The sequence below is a fragment of the Schistosoma mansoni genome, chromosome 2, assembly GCF_000237925.1.
Source record: "Schistosoma mansoni strain Puerto Rico chromosome 2, complete genome".
Classification (NCBI taxonomy): Eukaryota; Metazoa; Platyhelminthes; class Trematoda; order Strigeidida; family Schistosomatidae; genus Schistosoma; species Schistosoma mansoni.
Genome location: NC_031496.1, coordinates 6,391,133 through 6,410,214, shown reverse-complemented (window position 1 = coordinate 6,410,214; position 19,082 = coordinate 6,391,133). Strand labels below are relative to the sequence as shown.

The 19,082-nt window shown below is 35.8% G+C and overlaps 2 protein-coding genes across 2 annotated transcripts in view; one reads left to right on the top strand and one right to left on the bottom strand.

Moving 5' to 3' along the window:
• Positions 1-3,041: 3,041 nt before the first annotated feature.
• Positions 3,042-3,263, bottom strand: Smp_201420 (uncharacterized protein; the record flags this gene model as incomplete). Its single annotated transcript, XM_018795480.1, has 1 exon — positions 3,042-3,263. One exon carries the CDS (start codon positions 3,261-3,263, stop codon positions 3,042-3,044), a length of 222 nt encoding a protein of 73 aa, XP_018649789.1.
• A 12,761-nt stretch (positions 3,264-16,024) lies between these two features.
• Positions 16,025-19,082, top strand: part of Smp_140600 (Jagged) — a gene marked incomplete at both ends in the record, with an annotated part of 51,736 nt that continues 48,678 nt past the window's right edge. Inside the window, one exon of the mRNA XM_018795479.1 lies at positions 16,025-16,060. Coding sequence (XP_018649788.1) covers positions 16,025-16,060 — 36 coding nt within the window. The remainder of the gene's footprint in view (positions 16,061-19,082) is intronic.

Below are 19,082 nucleotides of genomic sequence, written 5' to 3'. Positions count from 1 at the left end.
AACAGGTAAAGTGATTCATATAGAGAAATGATTTAGAATGGGTTTGTTTCGCTATTGACAAGCAGTTACGTATGTCGTAATGAGAAGCTTCTGCATACTGAATCGCTTGGTTGGTTGTAAAGGATAGTTTATTAAGTATTTTGAAGACGAGGGTAAGGTTGAGTTTGAGTCTCCTCTTCCATAAAGGGTTGAGACTAAGTTTATGACATCTAGAATTACAAGTCAAGGTACAGTCAGTTCCTAGAGAACGAAGTGTAAGTTGTCCCTATACTGATTCCAGCCTCAATTTGTCCTTTATGCGCACCCCAAACAACCAATAAAGGGGAAATAAAGGCGAACAAAGGGGAAATAAAGCGGAATGTGCATTGGAAAATAAGTCGTAAATAAAGGGGAAATGCATCGAAATGTCTGCTTTTTCGCCTGTCCGGGGGAAATAAAGCGTAATTTCCCCTTTCTGTCGCTCTGTTTTTCAAATGTCGCTAAATTACCGATTTCTCCCCTAAATATCCGACGAATAACCGACTTTTCCCCTAAATATCCGACGAATAGCCGACTTTTCCCCTAAATAACCGACGAATAACCGACTTTTCCCCTAAATAACCGACGAATAGCCGCCTTTATTTCCCCTTTATTGGTTGTTTGGGTATTATTACTATTATCATCGACACTTTTAGATCTTGAGGTAGAACTTATTATTAAATTAGAGACTGAGTCACCCAGCAGCAGGTGTGGTATACGTTCACTCACAACATTATCTGATTCAAAAGAAGTTGCAGAGAATGGGGATTAGGTAAAAACAGCATATTTTTAAGAATCGAGGCTTGAACGGGCTCGTTTCTTTGTCAGTCGACCTATCCCACTTGAAGAGTTAATTCTAGTGTTATTACTGAGTTATAAACTAGGATTCAATGATATATCATAACCACTTAATAATAGATACCTTGCGATCGTAACGAACACTTCAGATGTACCGCCCGGCGGAATTCAGTTATGATCTGCAGCATCGATTGATGCTGTTGTCAATATTGGGTTCATTAAGTTGAGTGATTTAATTTCATAGTTCTAATTGTCATTCTCAACGACACAATCAATAAAGACTTCTATATGGGGCAGACATTGCTAGTATTGTTCAAAATGACTCAGTAACTTGTTCTATATAATTTCAACGAAATTTCCAAGAATAGTGAATTGACGAATTCACCACCCACTGATGTTTTGATGAAACGAAACATAATCCAACTGAGACCACAAATCTGTCTGGGTACGCCAGAAGCGCTATACTGATAGAAAATCATTCGTTCCGAAATCACATACTGTCTTTTTACATATGACCTTTTCAGATGTTGAATACATGACACTTAATCTGTGTAGTGAAGATACTACAGGTATCGTAGTTTGACAACACTTTACCAGTAACACCTTTTATTATCGAATCGCGCGCACTCAGTGAAATCAAAAGTCAGAAGCCAGGAGGTTGGAAGATATATTTGATGGATTATCAATATATCGAGGAGTGACTGATCTAATCTAGCCAGTGATCGCAGGAGACGCTGATCACGCCTTTCCAAATTGTGACCTGGTGAGGATGCATGAACGAGCGCCTTCAGTTAAATGGGCCTACTAAAACTAGTGTGGTCAGCATCCAACGTCGAACACTTACAGAGATATTGGTTGCAGGGATTTATTTACAGATACAGTAGTGATTGCATACAATTCAGATAACTAATTTAGTGTTATTTGCTCAGTATTTTGAGTTCGTACTAGCTTTCTTTACATCAAGAAAATTCTCCAGTGTTATCGACAAAGCACTGCCAAACGGCAGAAATGAATAAATTCTACTAATCACAGCTCCTCATTATACTAAATAATCATTCTGTTTATAAGTGTGAGAGATTGAATTGTAAGTCGTGATTGGCTCAATTCCTGCAGTTTTATAGTTTGATGTCTGGTAGCGTCATATATATGAGTTTCTGAGGAGTGGCATCCTGGTAAGAAAAGTCATCTTTCTATTACTCGCTGATTTTAAGTAGTGAAACTTTCTCGTTATCAAACATCTAATCATCGTGATTATATTACGGAAACAGATAGTAGACGAATAACTTATTCGTCATGTTTCTGTACTCGTTAATAGTGCGTACTCACGGTCTACATTAGATAGAACGTGGGCGAGTAGGGTGTTTTCACTTAACAAATTTATCTTTCAATTAACCCATTCATTACATTTCAAGTCAATGAATAATAACTAGTAATAGTCATAATATTTTTATACTTGAAATCACCATTCAATTCAAGCTAGACCACTATGGAAAACCTTGAAGCACAGAACGGCCGTTTTGTCCTATTTTGGCACTCAGGATTTCAACTATAAAATTACTGAAATCTTCACAAAACACACTTCTGATAATATTTGTATAAATATTGGGTATATTTGTGTACGGAAAACAAGCACAAACGGAATGTCAGTTTACAGGTCTGATCAGGTTGATTCTGAATCGATGTATTATTTAGAAATAAGCATGGATTATTTGAAAAGACGTGATTTACGGATCGCTTAGGCTGAACATATGTCCCAAAGACTTAAATAATGTCAAACGAGTTTAATGTATCATCATGGATCACAACAAGTCAGATTGCAAAATTATGATCAGAGTATATCTCGTAATAGTTATCACTCTTATAAACGTGCAGTTGCGTTTATCAACAGCTAAATAAAGATACAATGACATTTACAAAATCTCACAACTACATCATTGAGAGAGTTTGAGAATTATAAATATGAGAACCAGAGTTTTCTTAAATCGAGGTTTCAGCGTCGTGTTTGCAAATGAATTATCAAGACAACGGAAACTTCAGTAGCGCCACAGAATGCTTTTAATGATCCAAGGCCAGAAAAAGAAATCGAAAATAGTTTGTATGAAACAATGAATAAACTTTGTCATCGCCAGCCGTGGAATCCAGATTGCGAGTTTCACGTTACTTGATACCAATCAGCTGGATGGGTATGTTCTATTGTAGTGTCAATTTGCACGCTGGAACACGAATCAAATATAAACATCACACCTGTTGTACATGTTAATATATATCCACATCCACGTGTTCAGTGAATAACTGATCGAATGTTTGAAGTGAATAATACTGGTTTCACGTTCAGGTGTTAACATCAACACTGGTATTGGATGTGTTAATCTGTTTACCAAGTAAGATGGAAATAGTGTGTTGAGATTTACTGCTGGACACATACACGTTGTTCTATGAAAATCCATATTGTAGAATCCAAACTGCGTTTGGTGTCGAATAACTGTCGAGTAAAGGTTCAGTCACGCATGCACTCCAATCGAAATCAGAACAAAGTGATTGGGTGACAACGGTTCTAAAATTCCCCGTATATACAAATGTACAAATTTATCTAAACAAATATTACCATACAGTTATTCAACAGTTGTTCACAGAATCAATCTAAATTAAAATAAATAGCAAAGTGATAAGAAATATAGGAAAATTACCGAACGCTGCAAAAATAAGTGTTATTCTATCCTTCCTGGATAGATCAAGTAAAATATACATTCCAAATGTTGCTTTATAACACAGAGTGTTTCCAATTCTGGGAAAGTGCTCCAATTAACAACCAAAATGCACGATCTCAGTCCAATCAAGCAACATGGTCAAAGACGGAACAACCAGAATGGCAGACGCTAGAATAATATCAATTAAAACAAATTAGATACAGTTCAAAAATAAACATAGTAACCCAAAGAAAGCGACAGAAAAACTGAGAAAACTATTATGAGATGAAACATTACAATCTCAAATGGCGACAAAAAGATTAACAATAATGTACAAATAAAGAAACCAGTTAGGAGAAAATGCAAGTGAATACATGAAGGGATTTTCACCTTCAAAATGGATCTGAAAATATCGACTATGATTTCAATATTGTATCTTTAAATAAATGAATATTGTGGCTGAAACGTAATGTAGGACAAGAAATAAGAGAAACAAATACAACACTGTGAGATTATTTGTTGAACAATTCAACATAAGCAAGCAATGTTAACTTGTAATAGAGCTACAGCTAATGGTTGTTAATGGCAAAGCAACAACAAGAATAGTAATTGATAGTTTATGCACTTGCTTGTTACTTACATTGATGAAACATTCGAAATTCCAAAATACGCTATCCACAATTAACATTATCGTTCTAGGATGATACTGAAGTATCTAGGTGACTAATACAGAAATCACTATTTCTCCATTAACAAAAAATAAAGCTGACCAGTAGGAAGTCCTACTTGATATGGGTTTCTTGTGAATTATCACTAGTCACCGAGGTGAATTTGTAATCTTGATGGAAATGATAATCAATTAACACTTCAACGAAAATTATAAATGAGCATTGATTGCATTAGCATGATGTCATGAAAGTGACCAGTAAAGTCGCTTGCGGCTTCAAAAAACGTCCCGCTTATAAACACCCTGTTTCTTCTGGCTCTTCACATCACATTAAAGCCCGTCAGTCTTCTCCAAGTGAACGCGATTTTGTCCATAAATGAAGACTGTTACGTCAGGAAATCGTGCAAAACTTGTGTGAGGAACGAGAGGCCTGGTGGTCGGAGCATGTATATGAGCTGGAGGCAGAAGCTGTAAATGGTAACTGCTGGAAGCTCTTGCATCTCATTAGAGTCACTCACGACATCGATCAGACTGTTCTGCCCTCTACTGCCTGTGATGACTAATCCACCCAACGAGGTGGAATTCTGCAAGAAAACTCAAATCCTAAGGAGCCACGAACCACTACACTCAGACAACATCTCCTCAGTCGCTTTAAAGGTGGTGGCGACCTTATGGTCACGGAAATGAATGCGTTGTTTACAGATGTCTTCCAACTAGACAGTGCATCAACATCATGGAATGAGTGGTCAGTTGTCCCTATCTTTATAAAGGGTTCACGTAGTATCTGTAACAACTATCGGGCCATTAGTTTACTTCCGATTGCGTCCAAACTATTGACATCCGTCATACGTCGTGGACCGTTTGAAAGTGGAGAAAGATTGACACGAGAGTAGCAGGTTTGCTTTCGTCTTGGTCGAAAAATGTATTCATCATCCCTGTTCACCCTTTGCCAAATGTCACAATATCGCCAAACTTATCGCAAACCAACGATCGTAGTGATTTTTAACATTATGGCCACTTTCGTTTCACTGAACAGGACTTCACTCTGGGATTGTATGTTGGGGAAGAGTGTGCCCGACATGTTCATCAAAATCTTGAAATCCTCAAGTATAGTGAAGGAATACAAACACTTATCTCTTCTGTTCTACTCAAGGAGTGGGGTTGGGCAAGGTTGCTCAATCACACCATTTCTCTTTAACTTTGCTATCTATGACGTTTTGAAAACATCCTCGATGGATGAACGTGATGGCGGTGTAGATCTGTTGCCTCCAGTAAGACTTCTCAAACTTCAGTATGCGGATGATATTTTCTTACTGTACAATAATATCCACTAGTTCAGATGACAACTAGTGTCCGTAAGTATGGTATGTGCTTTGCACCTTCAATGTGCAAAGAACTTTAACAGGTCTGGCAGGACTCAAATCTTGCACTCATTCTGGGTAGTAAGCAGATAGAAGAAGTTGAGAAGTTCGGAAGTCTGGATAGCTGTATAAGTGCTGGTGGTGGAGTGAGTGATGAGATCAATTCACGCATATTGAAAGTCAGAGCAGCCTGTACCAATCTGGGACATCTTTGACATCTTCGTGATGTTGGGCCGGCTGATAAGTTCGGATCGTCAACGCGTCGGTGAGGGCAGTTTTACTCTGTGCTTTCGAAACCTGTTCTCTCCGAGTTGAGTACGCTAAGCGACTACCTGTTTGATCGTCGTTGTTTCCGAAAGATTGCCGATATCCAGTGACAATACCATGTTGGTAGCGCAGAAGTTCTGCAGTTTGTATTCAGGCACAGCGACGATAATTCAGATAGTATCACTTCTTGAATCATCGACTTCGGTGGCTCGAACATGTCTTTCGAATGTTGTTCCTCAGAATTCCATGTCGTGCATTATTTGCCGACGCCAGGACTGGTTGGAAAAAGCGGATAGATATTCAGTTTACCATATTGTTTCATTGTGTGAAAGAAAGCTGCACAAGGCTGGCCTCTCTTGGTCCTTCATGACTACCTGATCAAGGTCCTAGAGATATTGTGTCACGGTGACTAGAGAAGTTATTATACATGGCTCAGAATAGAAGCCAAGGACGATCGTGCGCCAACTCTCATTTTCTTTAAAGAAAGTAAACATAGCTTTTCTTACTGAAAGAGCTCTTTCTGGTTGTCTTTTCGCTAACTGAACTACCTCTCCCATTATTGTTACTTCGCACTCATACACAAATTTCTGTTCGCTGTTGTTCTCCTTCATTCTAGACAAATTTACATTATCTATCTCTTCAGAGGCTCAATGTTATTGTGTGGCACACATGTAATCAGTTCCTCGTTTTAACAATGTTTATGTATTCAAATAAGTAAAAACATAAATATTCAATATGGCCATTTCTGTTCTACAGGAGGTATGTGGTGTTGGCTACTTATATACACTTGATTGATAGTTTGCAAGTTAACTGTTTACTGTACGATTGTCAGACTTTAGTAAGGTATTCTGTAATTTAGTGTTTAAATACATTCGATTGTTCCCACTCGTGTTCATGTTCACTTTAGTTCAACTCCTGTCAGATACGCTGTGAATGTGGTACTCGGAAAAGCGTATTTAGTTGTGAGCTCTGGAGATGTCTTATCAAAAGTTTTTAAAACTCAAGAAAACTTCAGAAATAATTCCTCCAACCAGTGCTGAAACGGAATCTCTCAGTGAGATCTGGAAAAATATATGACTATGTGTCACACATTGAATAAATAAATGGCACTTCATTCACTCCTCTCAGTATGCTTGCAGAACATGCAGAATAACAAACGTACCCGAAAGCAATCAAATAATCTTGTTTCCGGTAAGTAAGTAAACTGGGAAATAAGTTTTGTTCTCATGCCACTTACTTTCAGTCTTGACCTCAGAAATATCATGAAGAATTACCGGGAGTATCATGTTTCAGTTTCACAGTGAATATCAGATGTCTCGAGAAGTAAGACGCATTTTCTGATAAATTTCAGTTTACGTGAAACATAATCTTCCCTCCAAATGATTGTATCCACGTAGAATCAGAAAGAATTTTCAATGTTACTGAGTCACAAAGACCGGTAGTCACATAGTATATTGATCGATGAGAATCAGTTAGCCCTGAGTTGCAGACAAATTATTAAGAAACAGTTCAACATAAATTTCTATTTTATTTAATAAAACTCGTTAAATGGAAACGTAAACAATCAGAACTCTTGAACTTTCTCTGCTTTCTTCTATGAGAATTATTCCTGCCCTGCAATTTTCACATGTTTATTACACTCTTTTTTGATTTCTTCCAAAAATTTGTTCAACCGGTATTTGTTAAGTTAGTGGCGGATAGTCAAGTAGGTAAGTCGTCAGGAAGGCAAGTCTGTGAGTAACTTAGGTTAAGTAAAGAACATCTCGTTTTTCAACAATCACAAAACAATAATCATTTGATGTGAGTGTATCCATTTGTTTATATATGTCCATAAGTGTATCGCTTTTATTAAACTCAAAGAAGCAAAATTAAGCAAGAATAAATGAACTGAACATTGAAATCACATGTGAATGAACTTGATATTATCACTGTGATTATTATTCTTATACAATTTGTTGGAACGTGTTTTTTCAGCAGTCATCATCTTTCTGGCACACAGACTCAATTAATTTAGAGAAGAATTATTTCATAGGAGAAATAATTAGGCGAAAGAGAGAAAGAAAAAAAGAATGTCAAGACGTAGGAGTATTTTGTTTTAAAAAAAATTAGTCTTCTCACCATAATTGAAGTAAAAAAAAAAGGCGAAGTTGAATGGTATCAAGTAAAGAGTGAAAGGATATGTAACGCTGTACTTGGATTTATTCTAGGTGACTAGTTTCTGTGCATACATTGTGTGTAAAAGTTGAAAAGTTAGTTTCTGAAATGATATTGTTGATCAGATAGTTATATATTTCGTGAATACCCTGATGGTAACATCTCAAACTGAAGATATGTGACGAGACTTCGAGTCCCAGAAGAGGCATCAACTCTGTCAGTATTGTTGGTTTGTCTTGTTCAGTAGTGCTAACTAGCCTGAAACCTAGGTCAACCAGAGATTTCCGTCGATAGGATTACTGTCCACACTGTAACTTGATGATTACAATTCTATCACTGCTGATGAACTTGACAAACATGATATGTACTGCTACTCAGTGATCTGTGGTTTGTGTTAAATCCTTTCTATCAACTTCTGGTTTAAGTGTTCTTGTTGTCTTGATGTGGCGCTTGTATTGGTCTCCTTCATCATTAGGAATGTAGCTGTAGCTCGTTCGCATACTAAATTCTCCACAAACCTTCTCTTAGATTTTCCTTTCTTCCACACTCCTTCATATATATTTGTGTTTACACTACTCAAGCATATTCTCTACATAGAAGCTAGATCTAAACCGTTGAAAGACTGAACGTCAGATAATATCATAGTACGTCAGTTACTTCGTTTTCTTGGCCTATAATGTATCGTATATCGGATGTGAACTGAAAATTAAATTCCAACTGTCAGATTTCCCTCGGAGAATATTTACCTTGTTTCTATCCTGATGCTTTCGTCAGCAATTTGTGTCCCGTGTACTGAGTTAAATTTTTACCTCCTAACATTTGTCAAATGTGTTTTGTTGCCAAATAAATTTAATCTCTTCGAGAAAATGAGAGCGGTTCCCACGTGCCGCTTACTAACTGTTTCAAAAAGGCTCCAACCGCCACATTTGATGAATCGGTCATGATAATTAATAGAATTTCGCTTTTTAGCCTAGTCAATTTCGTTTCTTCGTTTAGTGCCTTCTTGGCATTTTCGAATGCTCGCATCACCTCTGCTGATAGATGAGATGTCCGCGGATGTTCACATCTCGCGTTAGTCAATGATAGAAGTTTTGATACACAACGTAGCGTAAGTGATCATTAATTAGCCCTAGAAATCGTCGTACTCATTTCCGTCGGTTGGTTAACGGATAGTGTCGTTCATCAGGTAAAATACATGGATTATTCAGATACATATTTACCTGGATATTACTTTTGGAAATCGTCCGATCATAGAAATAAAAACCATAGTGTATTGATAAAATTCTCACGTAATCAGCAGTAGACAAATATTTTCAGATTATTATTTTTATTTAAAAAAGTCGCCTGATTTCATATTCTCTCTCTCTTCGGAAAACACTAATTACATTCATGAGATGAGTTTGACCCAGAACTATTTGACGGTTGAATATTTTTTTCCAGACGCTTAATCATTGTCAAAGTATATTTGCATAGTGTCTGTTTAACCTAATTATCCCCTTGAATTTTGCATAGTTTCTTAATTTAATTACGTTGATTGATCTTTTATACAGTGAATAATACTCACCCCCACGTTCCACCTTCATTTTATGATTGTATATAAGCGGAAGACTAAATGATGTAGTTTCGGTGAATATGGTTTACTTAGTTTCGTTTCACGTAGCTGCACTGCTTTTGCTTCTTCATACATCCACACAGACATGTAAGTAATCACTAATATTTAAAATGCACTTTTTCAAATACATCCTGAGATATTCACACCTGATCCACTGTACAAACAGAATCATAATACTGTCATTTTCGTCCTCACCACCATCGTCGTCATAAGTCTTAAAACACATCTTGAATCCGGTTAAAACTGTGTGTCGTTTACGTGGATTGTTGTGCTTTGAATAATGTTTGAGCAAATTTTTCTGTTTTGTTAAATTTCTAGATTGTCTACTTTCTGAATAGTGCTAAGATAGGTTCTAGACATAAGTATACCGTTTTAATCCATTGTGAGTATTCAACTACGTAACAATAGTTGATAGGAACATTGTTTGAGTCAAAATATTTGTTTCTGTTGATAACTATTCGTTGATATTCAATCATTGATTTTCTTCTTTCAAGTGTCAATTCTGGTGCATTATCATAGTAGTAATCGTCCACCAGACCAAACACAATCAACAACCTTTAGTCAGTGAACAATTTTTAAATTTACTTTTTGAAACTACAAACAAATCAACACAAATAACACTCCCCTTCTGTTGAAATTTATATGCCACGATTGAAATCGTTCATCAAACTATAGGACACAATATTACAATGAATAAGTGGGTGTTCAATTATTCTGTTGACCGATAAACGGTTGCAACTAATTTATAATGAAGCACTCGCTTCAATAACAGTTTTATGAAGATGCTTTAATGAATAATGTTTCGAATCTCGACATCGAAGTTTCCAACAATCAACTAAAATTCGTATTGTAGTGGCTAATCCTATTTCATTTTTCAGATGTCGAATCAAATCAATTTGAAGATTTAATAGAAGAGATTTCTAAATCGGAAGGCAAGTAATGGTTAATCTGCGTTGTACAGACTTTTTATGATACTGTCAAACGTGTTCATGAAATACACGTTGTTACCTACCATTTAAATGAAGAATAACTGGGTCCATTCGTTTGTGTCTGAGGACTCCAATTTCATAGATGTATAATAGCGTGTTTGAAATCATATCACTCCATTAATTATTTGCTGAGACTAGTGTGATGTTCTGTATTATAATGACTTTAATATATTCATCATAATGAAATCGCTTTTTCGATGTTGCTGATAAATGCTTTCACATGTAAATAATTTGAATGTCCAGTAACAAAATGAATAATAAAACACAATTTGGTTAATCTTCAGAACGGATGACAGAGATCGTAAGGTCTGTCAGAGACCGCGACGGGAAAATAAAATCCTTGAGAGGTAATTTGATTATTAAATCTTCAATGTTATAACCTTTTGCACTACTGAAGTGCCATTTTTGAAATGTAACTAGATCACTTTGTTCTTTAACTGAGTTGCTCTACATTATCGTGTTTATTTCAGATAAAATCATAAAAGCAGATCCAAATAGAATGAAGAATATCGATGAGTGTATGTGAACACTAATCCAGTTCTCTAATTACATTAATGATTTTAGTTATCAAATGTAGAAGTGAATATTGGATCTCCTATAGAGCCCTTCAAGTTTTGTCAAGTAACAGAAATTATTCTCATACAGTGGTTTAATTTCGATTCCACATTTCATTATTATTCACTTCCATGTTGATTTTTGAATCCACTGACCAACAAATACATCTCATGTATGAAAGTCAATAAAGTTCATCCTTACATAATACGATTGCAACATGACTTATGCCACTAATTCGGCACCCTGTAGTTTATCTTTGATAATTCTGACAAAATTCTACCATTACTTCTGAAAGTAAGTACAGGCATAACATCCTGGTAAAATAGTTTCGTAGAATGATAGGTTTCTGAAGTTAGTTCTGTGACTGGATAGTCAACATTGAAGTGTTGAATCTTGATGTGTGTGCTCAATATTTTCATTTGTCTTTGTATGATAAATTCTTTAGCAAACCATAAATAATTCATCGAATGGCAATGTGAGTGCGAAATTGCATCACAACTAGTTTACTTAATGTAGTGTAAGTTTTATTCTGACATTGTGAGCAAACATACTGTAGAACTAGTAATTTGACAAAAAGTGAAAATAGATATCTTTTGTTAGGGCTTGAAATCTCCTATTCACCAACACAACTTGAAGAATAATGAACGATAGTCACAAGAAACTAGGGACTCTCAACGGAGTTTGTAATCAACATCGATAAACACCAAATCTAGAACATGCAGATATCGTGGTGAACACCAAGACTTGAGTCAAGTAAAAAGTTGTCGATTGGCTTATTGAGACTTTCAACACGTGTCGAGCGAGTGGTCGAAATAATTCACATAGTTTCATCATCGGTCCATGTTTCTATATCCAGTCAATGCGTAATATACTCAATCGTCTATCAAACCACATTCACTTATCACTTCCTCAGACATAACTTATTCATAGACATCCATATTGAAACCAAATTAATTTGTAATCTGCTTTATTGCTTTTATAGCTACTCGAAATTTGCAGAAAAATTACAAGGAGAAATATCGTAAGTTTATTTAATAACCGAATACTTTTCAACATTCGAAGCACAATGACATAATTTGCAGACTGATTCTCTTAATAATATGAAGTGAAGTGAAGATTGTGAAACTCCCATTGATACAACTTCGAAAGTTCCTCAAAATGAACGATTTTGAGAATTAAACTTTGAAATATTTAGTAGTAGTGTTTCAACAATGATCGGTTGATGATGTCAATTGAAAACATAACTGTTATGAAGGTTGGATAATAGTTATAATGCTAGAGTTTCTTCTTATAACAGTCCTTTCAATTTTTACACGCATGTAGGACGGTAATTTACCTTAGACGAACATCTACACTAGATTCCTTCCAAGTGTATATTCTACAAGACTTCAACACAACTCAGATCAAGAACACGAGATTAGCCTCACTAGAACGTCAATATATTTCCACACACCCAAAGTCTGACTCAATCCAACAACAATAATAATCAGGATAGGTAAATATATAACAAATATGACACCTGTCACACTATCCACATTTCTGACTCAGTAAAACAACCAATCATTGTCATTCTCACCCATACATCACCTCCTTCGTGAAGTTTGGCCGTATGATTTCACTCTGGGGTCTATTTGAAAAAATCTCGTTTGTTTCTGTCCTCTGGATTATCTTCGTTTAACTTCTGATTCCAGGTCATTTTTTCTCATTTTAACTTGTGGTGGTGGTTGTGGCATATTAAATGTATCACATATTACTTACATTGATAAAGATTTGGGTTTAGATGACTCATAAACACTTTTTCTATCTCGCCGTTGATTTCTGTGTCTAATAATTGGTGTATTTTTGACCATTACTTCATACAATACCGTTCCACGTCGCTTTTTTTCACCTAAATATCCATTTTGACTTGCCAGGGCAGAAATCGAGTGCATAGACTAAGTCACAAGCTTTGAATTTTCAAATTTTCGGGCAATTCTATTTCTTATTTTTTTATAGTCCACTCATTCTGTCTTTCGGGTTCAAAACATTACAAAATATTCTAATTGTTCAGCCAAATATTATTCGGCTGGTGATTCCCCGTTTTGACAGTTTGGACTCTGTTTAATTCTATAAGAAATTGAAAATTGTTTCAGAGCCTTTTCGATATTGTCTTCTCCTCCCATCTTTAAGAGAGCTTGCTTGAGAATATCAAAAGATTTCTCCGCCTGCTCGGTTGGCTGAGGGTGATACGGTGGAGTTCTGATGTGTTCGATTCCATTTTGTTTACAAAACTCTGCAAGCTCTGACGACGTGAACTGCGTTCCGTCATCTGAAACCAAAGCATTAGATGTACCAAACCTACCAAATAGTTGTCTGGGATGTAGCAGTGTTTCAGACGTAGATGGTCTTCGTACAACATCAATTTCAGGCCATTTTGAGTACGAATCTACACCACTAAAACTATTGTCCACTTTTTGTTCCAGCATAATCAACGTGTAGTCGAACCCAAGGCTGTTTCTTTTCTGGCCATGGCTGGGATTCTACTTCCGGTGGATCTTTTGCACCTTCGGCACATCAACGACATTTCAATACGTGTTCTTACACAGCCTTATCCATGGATGGTCAATAGACATAACTACGCATAACTACTTTCATTCTGTTCATTCCCGGATGAGCAATGTGAAACTATCTAAGCACAAAATAATGAAGAGATTCAGGGATAACAACACGATCGCCATATATCAAACGATTTCAGTAGATCGATTTAGACTCATGTCTCAGGAAAAATTAGTCAAACTCTCGATCAGCCTTATTTTCTTTCCAACCCTCTAAAACAGCTTCTTTTATTCTTTTGAGTAGAAGATCACTGGCTGTGGCTTCTTTAACCTCTTCCGCCGTTACTGACAGAATTCCAATAGTATAAAAGAACACTATTTTTATTTCCGGTTCAAGTGAAATAAAAGCAACCACGCTATCTTCCCTTAACTTGCGGTTATGCGGTGTTTCTTCTGAAGCCTGCATCTTGTTTCTCTTACGGAACATATGCTGACGGTCAGCAACTTTCGGCCTACTTTTACAACATACTTGAACATGGCTATATTCACCATGTTGAAAACGTATTCGTTTTAAAGTAACAAACATTTGCAGAATGAGACTTCTACCCGAAGTTTGTGCTGATGATGTCGTTCAGAAGGACGATGAAAGCTCCACGACCAAACCATCCAGCTCAGAGAACAAACAAGCATCAAAAACTTACCACATCGCCAGCAAGACGTTTTGGATTTCACTTCATTTGGGATTTGCTGGGATTTCGAATCTCTATTACCGTTAAACGATTTCCTCAAAGCTTTGACTCGTGCGTGTTCACTGTTCCTTTCTACGAGATACGTGTCATGCTTCAAATTAACCATTCTTTGACACTCTTCGGATACTGATTGCTGACTGATATTAGAATCTTGTTCGATTCTTGCTAGAATCCGCGTTCTAATATCTGCATCTACTGAAGATTGTAATCCACAGACAAAAATAAGACATTTGAACTGATCTGAGGACATTTCTTCTAAACGAAACCGCTCTCATTCCCGGTTCACGATGCTTGCATACGTCACATAGTCGTCCTGTACTTTCTTTACAAGCTGAAATACTGGTATCTAGTGTGAAAAATTGATGATCGTTCTTCAAATATACGTGTCAGGCACTCAACTGTTTCCCTGAAGGGTTATGCCGAATGGTTTCTTTGGGATGATAGAATTACAGAATTTTTCATCTTCAGACACCCCGAGCATTCGTAATATTAATTTCAGTTTTGAACCTTTGTTGCGCTCTTTACAATGATTAGTTAACCAACCCTTATGGCGTTTAAATCACGCCTCAAAAGTATCTCCACTTTCTGGATCAAATCTTAATTCAATTATTGAATGTGCAATAAAATCTGGTGTCATAGTGGAATTAGACACATTGGTTCTTGAGGATATCGACATATTCTTGACTAATAATTCGATTAGAGAATTTTGCCGTTGTAATAAGGTTTTCAAATCATCCATTTTAAAATTCATTTTAACTGAATATGTAAGCGTAGATCCGTTTTGATCACGTCGCCAATTGTTATAAACGGTAGGATACTAGTTGTAACGCTAGAGTTTCTTCTTATAACAGTCCTTTCAATTTTTACACGCATGTAGGACGGTAATTTACCTTAGACGAACATCTACACTAGATTCCTTCCAAGTGTATATTCTACAAGACTTCAACACAACTCAGATCAAGAACACGAGATTAACCTCACTAGAACGTCAATATATTTCCACACACCCAAAGTCTGACTCAATCCAACAACAATAATGATCAGGATAGGTAAATATATAACAAATATGACACCTGTCACACTATCCACATTTCTGACTCAGTAAAACAACCAATCATTGTCATTCTCACCCGCACATAAATAACAAACAACACACCCCACACTGATATTAAGTATTCGTTTAACATGAAAATTCAACAATACAATTTTCTCTTACTTGAGACTGGTAGGATGAATAGATCTCGATCATAATGGAATTGTTCACGCTGAGGCTCGAAACCACCAATCCCGGACTCAAATCAACACTTTGAAAGGAATCAATTTGAAGTTTCTTTTGAGGAAATCAACCTTGAGAGAAAGTGAGTTGAGCTGATGAATCACGAGCCAAAACAAATGAGAGTTACATGAATCTCAAGATATCAGATATATCATTACCTAATTAACAGATCTCATGTGGTAACAAAGGTCTATCGCATTCGGTCCTGGGTACTGTCCATGAGGAATCTCAAACCCTTATTATTACAAATTCAAATGTTGTAATCCAGTACTATGTTAAAGTTTGTTATTTCTTCAACTTCTCTAATTCTATACAGCTCATGTTAATTTCAATTCATCGAATTTGGAAGCATCTATTATGAAAAATGCTGAATGCTCTAAAAGTAAGTCAAAGTAATGAATTACACGCAGTTTATTCCTATTCATCTCAAATAATAACGACTTCTTCTATTTTCATCTGATCTAATCCATGTTATTAGCCTATCAATAACTACAGCTGTTTGATACTTTACAGACGGGGACATTGTATAAATGAGTGCGGGTTAGTGGTTCTGTAGATGTGATTTTTAAGATTCATTCACAACCTCACTTGCACCTATCGAGTATATCAGGATGTTCGTCTAGCTCACAACAAGTAGTGTTTTTGTGATGAGCATTTAGGCCGTATTGCTGTATAAACGTCGTTTATGTGATTAAAATGAAAGAGAATTAATTTCACCTACAGTTTACCCCAACCTTTACTTCATATTTTTTATTTCCATGTCGTCATTGCTAATTGTAGTATGCAAATTTTAGTGTTTAATTAACATCTATAGTTTATCTGAGATCACAGGAAAATCTTGACCATTATCACCTCTCCTTAAATGTTTGCCGAAATGTATGTAGGTTTTATGCAGTATGGGTACATCACGTCGACTTAAATAGCCGAAGTTTTGGTAGGGCATCCTAAGTTTCCAATCAGTTTGCCAGATTACTTTTAAGTTAGGAATTAATTCAGTTTGTGTGTACCCATTATCTGAATTTTCCTATCGATGTACGAGACTACAACTAATCAGTCTGTTTTGACAGTTATGCTTTCTGTACGGGTCACTTCGATATTGTCACTAAGTCACAAGTGTTTCTAGAAGAGATGGACGGTAGCTAGCGGAGTTTCGAAATCAATATCAATTCCAGGATACAGTGGTATTCAGTTAAGAAGCCTATTTCTCCTCCATCAGTCACCATACATCTCTGATCACAAATTATTTACTCCAGATCAATGTGGTTTCTAATCAGACTGAATATGCAACTAGTGAAGTGATTTGTCTTTTATTATTTCTTCTGTAGACGAATTAGATATGAAATCTAAGGGCGGATTCAGAAAATGTAACAGGCTGATACCATATCAGACAGCAGGTAGTTTTACTTGAATTATCTCTCTTGATATTAGTGAATATGATAGATATAACCTGACATTCCTTACTGGAATTCATACTCATCACTACTTTCCATCTATCTTCGAATGTGTTTTCTAGAATATGCAATTGTTTTCCTTAGGTACACTGAACTCGCGTTTCCTCAATCATAAAATCACAGAACCGACCATGTTCTGTTTGTGACAAGGTAAAATAATTAGATGTAGAAATGCGACAAAACATGCATCACCTCCGATTGCATTGAAATTTGAAACGAATATTAACGCATGTAATATTCATGAAGGAATAATTTCATGTTACAGAACAAAACTAGTCAAATGAATAAAAGGTGAAAGCATGGACTAAACATTCACAATGACTTTCACAATTGAGTGAGGATATGAGTTATAGTAAAAAGAGAGCCAAGTTATTTTCCAAGACCAAATCTTGTAATTGATTCTGAGATGTACATTGTGTAGATCTTCATAATGCAGTCGTCCACCAGAAGAAAGGGGAAGGGTTCAAATAAACGATATTCATGGGTGATTTTTTAACCGATTTTATTTTGTATTTCAGATGTGAGACAAATTATTGTACGGATTCATTTGAAATACATTGTTGTTAGAGATTTGGATATCGAATCCTGTAAGATAAAACATTTGAATATTTTGATTGTTTTATTAAGTAACTATGTCATGTCCAAATGTAATACACTGAACAATGGTTATCCAGAAACTGTAATACTATGTCAAGCGTCTACGGAAGCTTCAACCTGATGGTCTAATGAATGAAAGTAATCAAAATGACACGGAAGCTACTAATGAAATTGAACAGTTTGTTGGTACTAATCCGAGCTCGAACATTCTTGCAGAACGCATCCACCATATTTGTGATAGTTCTCCATTCAAATATCAGAGTTGAGATAGTGAGGTTGCGTTTTACGTTGCAGACCGATTCGAAAGAACAAACTTGACTAACCGACAAACAAAACGCAAGTGTTCATCCAACACATCACTTTCACATGAACATTGTTGAACTAGTAAAACATTTTGAACAATTGCCTATAAAAACATTGTGTGACATAAGCGGAAAATAACCACCAATTTATTTTCTTAGTTTTCTCATTAATGATGAGATAGATATTGAAGTAAATGATCATTCAGTCATTTGGTTGTTTTATTTCATTTATCTTAAATTCCAGTTAAGAATGATTATCTATCAAAAATACTCGATGTGATGAGTAAGTAACCTATTGAATCAAATATACTGACAATATTATGTAGTATGTGTTGTATATTGTATGAAGACGACATATTGTGTGTTTGGATAATTGAAATACGCAAATTAGAGTTGCGTACAACTACACGTCAGTTCACCAGATTTAATGCACAGTTGCTTTTGAATTGAAATATCTATTCAAATGGATGTTTGAGATACAGTCTAAGGAAAAGTAGATTTGAATAAATGTTTACGATTCCAGTTGACACTCTACAACATGGTGATTTTCTGATCCATTACTCCAGTGGGATTTACAACATGTTTGATCAAATTAATACATACATGTCGATCAAGATCCATTAAACATTGTTACTTTTGTCCAGTCGTTCATTTCGAATGTACACATGCTTGATTTATCATATTACTAATCATTCATCTTTCTGTATGAATTCTAGTTGACTATGAATACTAAATGAATTTGAATTTGCGAACACTGAACTGGACCGGAATCATTTCCCATTAACCCATATTGTTGCAATAATTAATTTACTGTTTAAATAATCAATCACAAATTTCTTCTTTCATTAACAATATTCACCGTTAATATTAACTAACTCTTATTTGTTTATGTTCAAAACATTGATGCAGTAAACGATTGTATTGTGTGAAATTAAATGTCTAAAAATTGGTGTTCCAGTTCTAATATGGTTTACCAGCAATAAGAATCGGACCGGTGGGTGATGAAAAAGAGAATAGTATGAGGGGGATAGAGAATAAAAAAGTTAGAAGACAGACACACCCCAA